The 12673-nt window shown below is 48.4% G+C and overlaps 1 protein-coding gene across 2 annotated transcripts in view; it reads right to left on the bottom strand.

The window, feature by feature from the left end:
* Positions 1-9332, bottom strand: part of C3H14orf132 (chromosome 3 C14orf132 homolog) — a 46473-nt gene extending 37141 nt beyond the window's left edge. The window contains exon 1 of one of the 2 annotated variants that reach the window (XM_074326740.2): positions 9032-9332. In XM_074326740.2, the coding sequence (XP_074182841.2) occupies positions 9032-9058 (27 nt within the window). In that variant the 5' untranslated portion in view covers positions 9059-9332. The remainder of the gene's footprint in view (positions 1-9031) is intronic. The other variant, XM_088797471.1, reaches the window with a different exon arrangement.
* Between the last annotated feature and the right edge of the window lie 3341 nt (positions 9333-12673).

Genomic DNA, 12673 nt, shown 5'->3' with positions numbered 1-12673 from the left:
GTTGCCAGAGCAGGGGGTGGAGGAATTGGGTGAAGGGAGTCAAAAGGAACAAACTTCCAGTTATAAGAGAGTACGTCCCGGGGATGTAATGTACAGCATGGTGACTATACTTAATAACACTGTAATATATCTGAAAGTTGCTAAGAGAATAGATCTTAAAAGTTCTGGTCACAAGAAAAATAGGATTGTAACTGTGAGGAGATAAATGTTAACTAAATTTATTGTGGTAATCATTTTGCAACCTATACATATGTGAAGGTATCATTATACTGTGCACCTTAAACTTATACAATGTTATATGTGAACTATATCTCAATAAAACTGGGGGGAAAAAGAAAAAATGGCAGAAAAATTTCCTAAGGTAATGAAAAGTATAAACCCACAGATGCAAGAAGCTCCCAAACTGTAAGCACAAGAAACCTGAAGAAAAACCACAATTATAATCAACGTGCTCAATCAGAATCAATAGAGAATTGTAAAAGCAGCGTAAGGGGGGAAAAAGACACAGTATGTTCAGAGGAATAAAATAAGGATGGCAGTGGATTTCTTACTGGAAACAAAGCAAGCAGGAGATGGTGGAGCGATACATTCAAAATGTCGAAAAACAAATGGTCAACCTAGAATTCTATGTCCAGTAAAATATAACTTTCAAAAATAAAAGCCAAAAAAAGATTTTTTTTCCCAGACATACAAAAGCTGAACGAATTCATCACAGCACTGCTGTACTAGTAGAACTGTTCAAGTCTCTTAGAAAGAAAAGAACAAAAAAATACCACATGGAAATATGGATCTATACAAAAGAAAAAAGAACAATGGAAATAACCATCTGGGGAAATACATAAAATTTTTTCTAACAACTTAAATCTCTTTACAAGGTAATTGACTTGAACAAACATAACAATGTACTATGAGGTTTATAACATGTAAGAAATGAAACCAATAACAATAATAGCACAAGAGCTGAGAGGGGAGAAATAGAAGTATAGTATTATAAGGTTCTTACACTATATGTAAAGAGAAAAAGTATCACTTGTAGATAGGCTGTGATAAGTTAAAGATATAAACTCGAAATCCTAAAGCAACCACTAAAATAGCAAAACAAAGAGTTATAGCTAATAAGCCAAGAGAAAACATTACAAGGAATAAAAATTTCTCAATTACTCCAAAAAGAAAGCAGCAAATGAGGAAAAAGAAAACAAACAACAGATGGGACCAATCAAAAACAAAACAAAACAACAAGATAGATTTAAACCCAAATATATAAAAAATTATATTAAACATAAATGGTTCAAACATTCCAATCAGAAGGCAGAGATTGTCGGATTAGATTTAAAAGATAAGCTGAAGTGGCACAGAGATCGGGGTTTGAGTCTTTGCTCTGTGCAAAGAGGGCAAGTGACTTTCCCTCTCTAAGCCTTAGTTTCCCCATCTGGAAAATGGATCTTAAAATTGTCTATTCCATGGATCTTATAAGGATTTAGTGAGATTCTGTGCATTGTTCAACACAGGGCCTGCCTGGTAGCCCTAAGCATTTGATGGCAGCTATGATGGGAAGGTACAGGGACATCAGGAGGGGACAGAACAGGGAAGAAGTGGATAGAGATGGGTTTCCATCATCTCAAGAGTAAGAGGAGCTGGGGTTCAGACTCCCCAATGCAGGGCTGAGCACACAGCAGGTGCTCTATAAACACTCAAGCATTTAATTAGAGACTTGCAATCCACCTCCAGATGCCCCCGTTTCCTTAGCTCTGTGAGATACAATTATTGCAAGTCAAATGGAACGCCTTGGCTCTTAAAACACTACCTAAAAATTTGGTCTACAAGAAGCACTACAGATTTTCACTTCTTCTTTAACTGCTCATTACATCCCTGCAAAAATGTAGCACTATATTCTCTCTCGAGGCAGGTCTAATTAGAATAATAAAATATTTAAATCTTTTAAATGAGAATCTGAAGTACAAGACGGGCCCTTTGGTTAAAAACATTTGGGATAATAGACAATTTGTATTTTAATGGTAATTCTTGCCTTAAGAAAAAGGAGCAGTCTCTGGCTGGGGAAAACATTTTCTAAGTAGCAGATTGCCAGACTCCCTAGAATTCCTTTTTTCTCGGGCTCGGTTCCTCTGGGGAGGGAAAGCTTTTGCTGGTTTCTTGCGGAAACTCTGGATTGATCCTACAGGCCCTGAGTGTAGCTATAACCATTTAGGAGATAACAGAATCGCCTCTTCACACTACCAGATGTCTTTGGTGGGTTTTTTTCTCTCCATGAAAAATGATTAAAATGCAAATTAACTATGAGCCTCGCAAAGTGCAGGGGGAGTGCGGGGTGGAGGAAAGGAGACGGGAGAGGGATGTTGTCTGCATCTCAGCTATGATTAGACCACACATGTTGTCTTCCAGAAAGACCAGCCCAATGTCAGCATAATGTTCCAGGAGTGACCTTGTCCTCCCACCAGCAGGGCCAGTCAAGGTTCTAAGAGCCAGGCTGAGGGGAGAAGTGGGGGAGGGGCTTGGCCTCAGTCCTTAAACACAGGAAAGCTCCTCAGACCTCCCCAGCAGATAGTGATTCCACTATTTTACTAGACCAATTGAACCATGTAAAATTGTTGTTTTGTAGCCCCAAAATGGTCAAATTTCAGCAACTTCTAAGTTCAGCCTAACAAAATCATGGCCTACCTTTTTAGTAATAATTTACTTCTCTCCCGGCCTTGGACGTTTACTGCAAGGTTTTGTCAAACTCTATACACAGCTGACCAGTTAGAGAAAGTACAGTGGCAGCCCCAGGATGAATCCAGCCCACACACCTGCTGTAGGAGGTCTAACCAGTCTCCACAGACGGCCCCATCCATTGCTTCCCTCCCTCTTGGACACACATTCTGCTCCCACATCAAGAGGTGGAACCTGCTCCTCCACCCCTTAAGTCTGGGCCAGCCTTAGCACTTTCTTGCCCAAAAGATTGCAGAATAAGTGCCACTCTGGGACTTTCTTTCACGGCTGGGTGACAAGAAGCTTTGCAACTTCCACCTGGGAATGTTTTTTGGAGGAAAGGCAGTGAGAGCTACATGAAAAGTGCAAAGACCCTGAGACCGCCATACTGGCAGGAAGCCCCAGCTGCCCGGAGAAGCACTCCCAGGATGAAATGCCAAGTGGAGAGAGTGGTTACGTGGCACTGGGCTGCCAGATGTGTGTGAAGAAGCCACGCTGGTTGTGTAGATCCAGTCCCAGCTGCTCCAGCTGATGCCACTGGAGCAGAAACAAACTGTCTGAGTCCCGCCCAAATTCTGGTCCCACAATCTTGTGAGCAAAATTAAAATGATTGCTTTATGCTACTAAGTAGCTGAAATAATAAGCCATAAGTAACTGAAACAACTTACATCATGGCTGCTTTGTTTGTTCAAAAATTTTAATTAGGAGCCAAGATTAGAAAATCCAGAATGCATGTAAAAATCAGAATTTTCAGTTTTCTTGAAAACGCAGACGAACCCACACACAATTCTGGGCCTGAGTGTCTGCATGGCACAAGTGAAGAGCTGGAGCCCAGGGATGCTGCACATGCCCCCTCCAGCCAGACCTCTCCTCTCTGAGTCACCACAGCCCCCCACCCCACTCTGCTCCACTCCATGAGGTCACCTACTTGGCCCCCGTCTCCCGGGCTTCATCTCCGGCTCCCTCCCCACCTGCCCCATATGGCTACTTGCAACCCCCACCCCCCACAGAACACAGTTTCCAGCCGCATTCCATTTCCAGCCTTTGTGCACGCGGTCCCTCTGCCTGGAATGTCTTCATTCCTCCTCTGTCTCTGTAACAGCTATGCATCCTTCAAACTCAGCTCAATTCGAACTCAGCTCTAGGAGACCCCAGCACCTCCGGAGGTGGGCTGGGTGTCACCTTGGGGTTCCCAGGGCATCTGCATCTACCTCTACCCTGTCACATATCACACGGCAGGGCCTATGACCCCCATCCTCCCCAGTGCTCCAGGTAGGGGGGGCCTGGCACACAGGAAACATTTGCTGAATGACAAGATGAATAGTTCGGTGAGGAAGGCAATTTTGTCCCCATGCCGCAGGTGAAGAAACTGAGGCTCAGGGACGTGATACGGCTACTGCCTAAGAGCAGTGGCCACTAACAAAAGAACTAAGATCCTTATTCTTTATCGGTCTTCAGACCCTGCTATGGACTGAATTGTGTCTCCCAAAAAGATATCTTGAACTCCTACCCCCAGTCCTGCGAATGGGACCTCCTTTGAAAACTTTGAGACATTACCCCGGGATGTCTGCCGGGGTAATCAAGTTAAGATGAGGTCATTAGGGTGGGCCCTGATCCAGAATGACCAGGGCCCTGATAAGAAAAGGATAAGACACAGAGAGACACAGGAAGAGTGCCACGTGACGACCGAGGCAGAGACAAGTGATGTATCTGTGAGCCCAGACCAGCAAGGATTGTAGGCAACACCCTGGAGCTGAGAGGCACGGAACAGATTCTCCCGGGAGCCTTCAGAGACCACAGCCTTGCCGCCCCGTGAGTTTAGATTTCTCGCCTGCAGAACTGGGACAGATTGAATTTCTCTTGTGTTAAGCCACCCAGTTTGCAGTCATTTGTTACAGCAGCCTTAGGAAATGAACGCAAGTCCTCTTCTAGGACTTATTTTAAAATGTACGTACACACAACATTCTGTCGAGGGTCGACGGTTCCCTGAAGCTGATGCGTGGGGGTCCCTGGGCGCCCCCCACCCCCCATCACCTGGCTGCCCTGTGATGTGGTGTGCTGCCGTGCAGGAAAGCCTTGTGTCAGCAGACAGGGCTCCCCACCTGGCTCCTGTACCTGTCGGCCCAGCCACCCTGACTGCACTTCCTCCCTGTCTGTCCCATGGGAATAATAAGGGCACCCACCCCAACTACAGGTTTCCTACCTGTAGCAGGTGTGGTCTGGCGGAGGGGAGCACCTCAATTGTGAAGCAAGTTCCCAGGTTAGATTCTTCTGGGGCTCACTATTTTAAGTTGCTGAATTGATACTGGAGTGATTTCCAGGGACCACATGACTTTTGTGACCTAAAAGGGACCAGAGAGCCAAGCATCCGTCCCATCTAGAGAAGGGGAAGGGGATAGCCCTACAGTGTGGCTTTAAGCTCCGGGTCTCAACCTTAACCACACACTGGAATCAACTAGGGTAAAAAAAGAAAACACTGGTGCCCCCAGGCCCTTACTCTGATGGGAGTGTCTAGGGTGGGACCCGGGCAGCAGGACTCTTCAAAGCTCCCAGGTGATTCTAAGGGCAGTAACATCTGAGAACTAGTGGGTTTAGACTAGTCACTGGCTGGACAGTGCAAGGCAAAAAAAAAGAAAAAAGAAAAAATTGAAAAAAAAGACTGAGCTCTTAAGCCATGGACGTGCTTGTTCAACAGGGCGCGACAACCTAGGAAAATGGGGACAGGAGCTGCTGGTTCCGCTGCATCATGTCATGCGCTGGCCCAGCACACAGGGGGCTCCTTAAGTGTTCATCCCCTTCTGCAGTACAGACGTCTCAGGGTCTCTGCATCTCTAGCATGATGCTGGACTTCCTTCAGAGCAAGCATTCCAAGAGTCACAGGGGAAGCTGCAGGCTTCTTTTAAACTAATCTCAGAAGTCCCAGGGTGTCACTTACACTGCATTCTCTTGGTCAACAAAGTCAGTCATAGATTTAAGTCATAGATTTAAGTCAGCCTAGATTGAAGGGGAGGCGGTATCAGATTTGCCTCCTGATGTGGGGGCCAGCATGCTCGTCCAGGAGGGAGGGAAGGAATGGATGGGGCCGTCTGTGGAGATGGGCGACCCCACCACTGACACAGGGATTTGGGACTCAGTCCTCAGTCTGTGAGTCTCCAGCCCCCTGGGGGTCTGGGTAGCCTTGCCCTCCTGGCCTCCTCTGGCTAGAGAAAGGGATACTTCTGTTCACTGCCCTAGCCCCCAGCCTCCAGGGACCCAGGGACTGTGCAGAGGGGCCTGGGGTGTTTCCAGGGTGGAGGAAAAGGCGGCTGAGCACCTCCAAGGCTCAGTGTGAGGTGGGAGTCCATGAACTGAGTTGTCCTCAGCCTCTGCAGCGTCCTCTGCCTCTTCTCAGCCGTGACACACAGCCCTGTGTCCTACACCACGGCCTATCTGCCTAAGAGGATTTGCCGGGTGACTGATGTCTACCTTGTACATCCAAGAAAGGTGTCTTTGTAATGCTTAGCTTCCGAGAGGGCAATCTTTCTTATAGCCTCTGCGTCTTTTAAAGCCATGGCTGGGCATCACACTTCACAACACTCCAAAGAAGAGGGATGGGTGCGGGGGTCACAAAGACCTGGTTTCTTTCACTCAATCAGGCAGGTGTGCACTCCTGACTCCACCCACCCTCCAGCTTCTGTCCTTTACTGGGGCTGGGGTTTCCGAGCCGCGGCTCCAGGCGTAAACCATTTCTTCTTCCCTGACCTGCAATGGCTCCCACTGCCTACGGACTAAAGTGACCTTCTCATCCCCAGCAGGCAGCACCTTCTGTAACTGGCCCTGGCCTCTGTCCCTGCTCACCCTCCGGCTCTGGGCCTCCCTCCTCCATGCTTCTGCCTAGAATGCCTTCATGTCCAGGCCCACCAGAGGACACCTGCCTGTTCTCATCCATCAGAAAGCACCTCCATCCTCAAAGTCCGGATGATGACAGGTGTTCGGAAGGACAGCATCTGACACCTCACATTCACTGTCTTTTCCTGTGAATGTCTTTTCGCACAGACATCTTCTCACCCTCATCTAATTAGCTAACAGATATTTGTGGAGGACATACGACGTGCAGCCACCTTGGTCGCCCCTGATGAGAATGGCCTGGCTTATTATTTTTCCAACACTGTGTGAGCACCCAGAAAGAAAATCTGCATCCCATTCAACTCTGTCCCCCAGCATTCCCATCCCTATGCCTGGCACGGAGCTTGGCACAAGGCAGGGAGGTACTCAACATTTGCTGAAGGGGACGGAGACACTACCATTTCTCTATCAAACTGCCCACTGCTGATGTATGGGGACGGTGACTCGGTCCCACACACCGGGTGGTCACTGCACACTCGAGCATGTGCGGAGCCTTTACTTTGGCCAAAGCACTGCGAATGCTCCAGATAAAGGAGTAAAAGTTCCCGCCCCTGTGGGGAGAAGAGAGACAGGACAACCCCAGAAAGCAACCATTAGAACACAACACACCATGGAAAGACCACTTCCCAGGGTTAGAGGGAGAGATGAGTCATCTTGAAATATGTCTGCCCTGACCCTTACATTGTGGCTTCAGGGTGAAGCAATAAGGTGGAAATCTGAAACCCAGTTCCCCTCCTTACTAATGGTGTGTCTGTCCTGGGCAAATTATTTAATCTCATTGAAGTCTGATATCCTGATCTGTAAAATGAGGATAACAGCACCTAGGTCACAGACTTGTAAGGGTTTACTGTAATAAAGTGTGCAACTACCCAGTGTCCGGCACATAGCAGGTGCTCAATAAACCTTAGTATCTCTCCCCATTGGATGGCACTTCATATTTCTGTTCCTATAGGTGCTAAAAGCTCTATGTTTATCTAGTCGAGTTGCCATAGCAACTCGTAATGGTCCAGCCAGCCTCAGGCTGAGCAGAGATCAATTTTTTAACCACAGAACTCCAGCTGTTCTGTGGGACCCAGAGAGCAAGGCAGACAGACATTGTGTGAGTTGCTCTCCCCTCTAGAAATAAATTTGGCAAAGCCTCCTTGGTTACTGTGTAGCTAAAGTCACCACTATTTAAAATGATGCCCGCATCACCATATTTATAAACATGGGTTTAAGAACAGGAAGCTGAAAAATTAGGCCAAAAAAGGCCAGCGTTGCTCTGGGAGCAATTAGCATTATAGAAAACGTGTTAAGAGGCTGCCAAGAGCTGGATCTGGGTTCCCAGAAGCCAACCTGGGGATTCTGCACCCTTTCCTGCCTGCAGCTGGGGACTCACCATCCACATAGCCTGGGTTTTGCTGTTACCTTTTAAACAGGCTTCCACCACAGTGAAGGGGGGAGAGGGAGTAAGGAAACGTGTCTCTTCAAACTCCATTCCCTGGAAAATGAAACAGCAGCAAGTGGGGCCCTTGCCACACACCCAGCGGGGAAGGGAACCTCAGTGGACTTCCTACCTCTGGGCTCCGAACATAACCAACCCCACAGAAGGTGCAGTGTCTGAATTTGGTACACTGGGACCTACTCTCTCAGACCAAATGCAGCCTCTCCCTGGGCACATACTTCGATCAGCACGGGGTCCGCCCAAAGGCCACAGAAAGCCCGAGAAAGCGGTGTGAGCCTTTGTTCTGGTTCAAGAGAGTTAAGTCACGGAAACATAGATCACTCAACCTCAGAATTCAAGGGGATTCTCGTGGAGCAACGATCAAGCGATGAGAGGTCATCTGTTTTCCCGGACGTTGGGAACCTGTTTTTTGTCGAGGGAAGAGTTATGGTCGCGCTGTCACAGATGGCTACAGACTCAGCACAAAGCAAAACAAGATAAAACTCTCTGCGTTTGCCTGGTCACAAAGCGGGTCTACTGCTTTGCTCCGGCTGTGGTCTCCGCTTAACGAGAAGAAAAGCAAGATGCGGGTGCAAGTGACAGATTACCTGGGGCTTCGGGAAGATACAGAATGGGGAAGAGCGAGGTTGCCCGCCCACCCGGGTTAGCAGCATCTGGACTGCCCGGCCTGGAGGCTCCCGAGGGGAACAGCAGGTGGGGGATGGGCAGGGAAGGGGCGACTCGCACTGCCCAGGCCCCTTGCAGCCTGGAAAAAAGCCAACCCAATGAGCTCAGGGCGCATGGCCCGCCCCACCCCCGGGGAGCTGAGCTCGCCACCTCCGACGCGCGCACCAGGTGGGTATGCGTGGGCTGGGGACAAAAGACTGGGGTGTGCATCCCCGGCCGGCGTCACCGCGGGGCCGGAACCCTCCCGGCGTGCCCAGCCTAGGAAGGGAGGCAGGGACAGTGACCCCGAACCCGCCCAAACCGGGGCGCGCACGGAAGGCGCTCGGTTACCTGCGCGGCCATAAAGGAGAGATCCATGGTGTCACTGCTGCCGCGGCTGCTGCAGCCGCCCGCGCTCGAGTCCTCGCTGCTGCTGCTGCTGCTGGTCCAGCCGCTCGCACAGCTGGCCGGGAGCGGGTGGAGCAGTGAGCAGGAGTCCCCGAACCCTGCCGCTGCGGCGCCGACCTCAGCAGCCCCGACGCGGTGGCGCCTCTCCAGCAAGATCCGCGCGCTCCGCTGGCTCACAGCTCTCGCCTCCAGACAGCTACCCGGAGGACGACCCGGAGTGCGCGAGCCGGGCGGGGCCGGGCTCCCGGGACCGAGCGCCCCTCCACGTGACCACTCCCAGCCCCACCCCCGAGGGTGGGGCCGGCAGAACCCCAGAGCACTCACAATCTGCCTGCGTGGGCAGGATGGGGAAGCTGCAGCCCGAGGCCGCCCAGCTGGTCAGTGCTGGAACCAGCCTTGAACCCAAGTCCAGGGGTCTTAGCATCCCCTCCCGGTGCTTTGGGGCCCAGCTCCCCAGGGACGGCGAGCAGGGCTTTCGCGGGGCTGGCATGCCTTGCTCCCTGGTCTGAGGATGAGGGTCAGGGTGGCCAGGCTTTCTGCGCCAACTCATTGCCCAGAGTCCGAAGTGCTCCGAGCTCTGCAACTGGGCAGAAGGAGGTTTAAATCTCAGCTCTGCTCTGTTGTGTGGCTTGGGCAAGGTAGGTTTTGTCATCTGTAACATGAAGAAAACAACTTGAGAATTAAATGGGATCATATAGTTGGTATGTAGTGTCTTCAAGAAATGTGAGTTCTAACATGGCTGATAACAGCATAGTGTGCAGCTTGTACAACTGGTACCATGTCTCTGTTATGATCTTCCCTTGCTTCGAACGAGTGTCCCAAATTGTGCAGACGCCATAGTGAGGACATCAGCAGAGATGCTCAAAGGAGCCTGTTCCCGTGTCTGTGTGTGTGTGTGTGTGTGTGTGTGTGTGTGTGTGTGTGTGTGTTGACACCCAGACTTGGTGGCTAGTCTACAGAAGAGCAGATGGGAGCTTTGCCCTTCTCTGAGGGCTTACCGGTAGGTTTGGGTTTTGCTCTGACAGGTCTCATTACTTGGTTCTGCTTGGTGATTTGGTGTTCCTCCCAGGATCTTCTCACCTATGGTCATCATGAGCCTCTAGACAGCCTGTGAGGAAGGCGCCCAGGCAGTCTCAAGCTTTCTCAAGGGCAAGTAAGCTGTGGCCCAGAGATGAAGGGGTTTATTCAAGGTCATCGGCAGCTAGGAGCCCAGCAGGGGCTATTGGAATGGGACTTACTGACTTAGAGGCTGCGTGTTTGTGTTCCCCACAAAATCCGTGTGTTGAAACCGTAATCCCCAATGTGACAGTAATCGGAGATGGGACTTTTGAGAAGAAATGAATTCATGAGGGGAGGAGCTCTCAGGGTGGGGTTAGTGCCCTCATAAGAAGAGACATGAGAACAGAAGATTTTAGTTTTCATGTAGTCAAAGTTTTATTAGTATTTTCCTCTATAGATAACTCTTGTTAAGAAATCCTTTCCCAACTTGAGACCACAAAGATAGTCACCTGTGGTTTTTTGTTGTTGTTTTTTTCGTATTTAAGCCTTTTGTAATTCATACGGATTTTTCCCATATGAATAATCAACATCCCAGCCCCTTTATTGACCGTTCCATCCCACTGCTGGGGGTTGATTTACAGCACCAAATTTGTTATAGATTTCCCTCTAGGTGTGGCTCTGTCTCCCTGTTGTCTATGCTGTTCCACTGGTGCGTCGTTCATCTCTCCCTGCATTAATCCTATGCTGATTTGGTTGCCATGATGGTTAATTTTATGTGTCAACTTGACTGGGCCACAGGACGCCCAGATAGCTGGTTAAACATTATTTCTGGATTTGCCCATGAGGGCGTTTCTAGAAGAGATGACCCTTTAAACCTGTATACGGAGCAAAGCAGATGGCCCTTTCCACTGTGGGTGGGGACGATCCAACACCCTGAGGGCCTGAAGAGAACAAAAAGGAGCTGGAAGGCTGAATTCTCCCTCTGCCAGACCGCTTGCACTATTTTAAGTTTGGATGAAATCTAACCTATCACTGTTTACTTTTCTGGATTGTACTTAGGGTGCCAGCTCTAAGAACTCTTTTCCTAGCCCTAGATCCTGACGATTTCCTCCTAGGTTTTCTTCTAAAATATTGATAGGTTTATGTTTTACATGTAAGTCCATTTTGAGTTCCTTTTTATATCAGGTGTGAGACTTCTGTAGAAGTTCTTATTTTGCATATGGACTGTGTGTCGAAAAGACTATCTTTCCTGCACTGAATTGCTTTTACACTCTTGTCAAAATCAGTCGGGTATTTGTGTGAGTCTATTTCTGGGTTCTTTACTCTGTCCCATTGACCTATGTGTCTCTCCCTTTGCTGATACCACCTACCCTACTAATAGAGTACTGACTAGATGCTAAGTCTTGAAATTGCGTAGACAGAGTCCTCTCACTTTATTCTTCTTTTTCAGAAGTGTGTTACCTATTCCAGTTCTGTTTTGTCTTTCTATATAAATTTTAGAATAATTTTGTCTGTACCTACAAAAAATTCTGCCGGGCTGGAATTATGTTAAATTTACGTATCAAGCTGGGGAGAAATCACATCTTTACTATGTGAGTCTTTCAATCCATGAAGACAGCATGTCTGTCGATTTATGTCCATCCTCTGAGTTTTTTTCACCAGCATTGTGTAGTTTGTAGCATACAAGCCTTGGGCATGTCTGTTAAGTTCATAACTAAGTATTTTTCTTTCTTCTTTTTTCCCCCCTTTTTTAGTGATTGTAAAAGTGCACTTTTAATTTTGGTGTCTATATGTTCATCACTAGTATAGTCGCCCCCCCCCCATCCACAGTTTCTCTTTTCTTGGTTTCAGTTACCTGGGGTCAACCATTGCCCAAAAATATTAAATGGAAAATTCCAGAAGTAAAGAATTCATAAGTTTTCAAATGCACGCCATTCTGAGTAGCGTGATGAAATCTTGCACCATCCTGCTTGGTCTCGTCCGGGACATGAATCGTTCCTTTGTGTGCTCCCCGCCCGTCAGTCACACAGTAGCTGTGTTGGTTATCAGATTGGCTGTCGCAGTATCACAGTACTTGTGTTCATGGAACCCTTATTTAATTAATAATGGCCCCAAAGCACAATAGTAGTGATGCTAGCAATTCGGATGTGCCTAAGAGAAGGCTTCAAGTGGAAAGGTATGTATAAGTGTAAGAAAAAAACATGGTATACATACTCGTACATAGGGTTCAGTACTATCTGTGGTTTCAGGCATATACTTGGGGGCCTTGGGACATATCCCCCGTGGATAAGGGGGGGACTACTATCTGTAGAAATATCATTTATTGTATCTGTCTTGCATCCTGTGGTCTAGAATTTATTTCCTTGCCTTGCCTTATTGCAATGACCAGAATTTCTAGCACTAGGTTGAATACGAGTGGCGAGAGCAGACATCCGTGTTTCATTTGCTTCTCATGAGGACCCTGGGTGGCAGGCAAGACAAGGATGAAGGCTAGACCTACACGAGGTGGCTCAACTGGAAAGCAGAGCTCTCGGTCCTGCAGCCCTCACTGCCCATGTGATGATGGAGTGGATGCCTCTAGAAGGT

The sequence above is a fragment of the Rhinolophus sinicus genome, chromosome 3 (assembly GCF_057876585.1).
Source record: "Rhinolophus sinicus isolate RSI-liver-muscle chromosome 3, RSI-T2T, whole genome shotgun sequence".
NCBI lineage: Eukaryota > Metazoa > Chordata > Mammalia > Chiroptera > Rhinolophidae > Rhinolophus > Rhinolophus sinicus.
The sequence above is the reverse complement of the archived record's forward strand: the minus strand, read 5'-3'. Positions and strand labels throughout refer to the sequence as shown.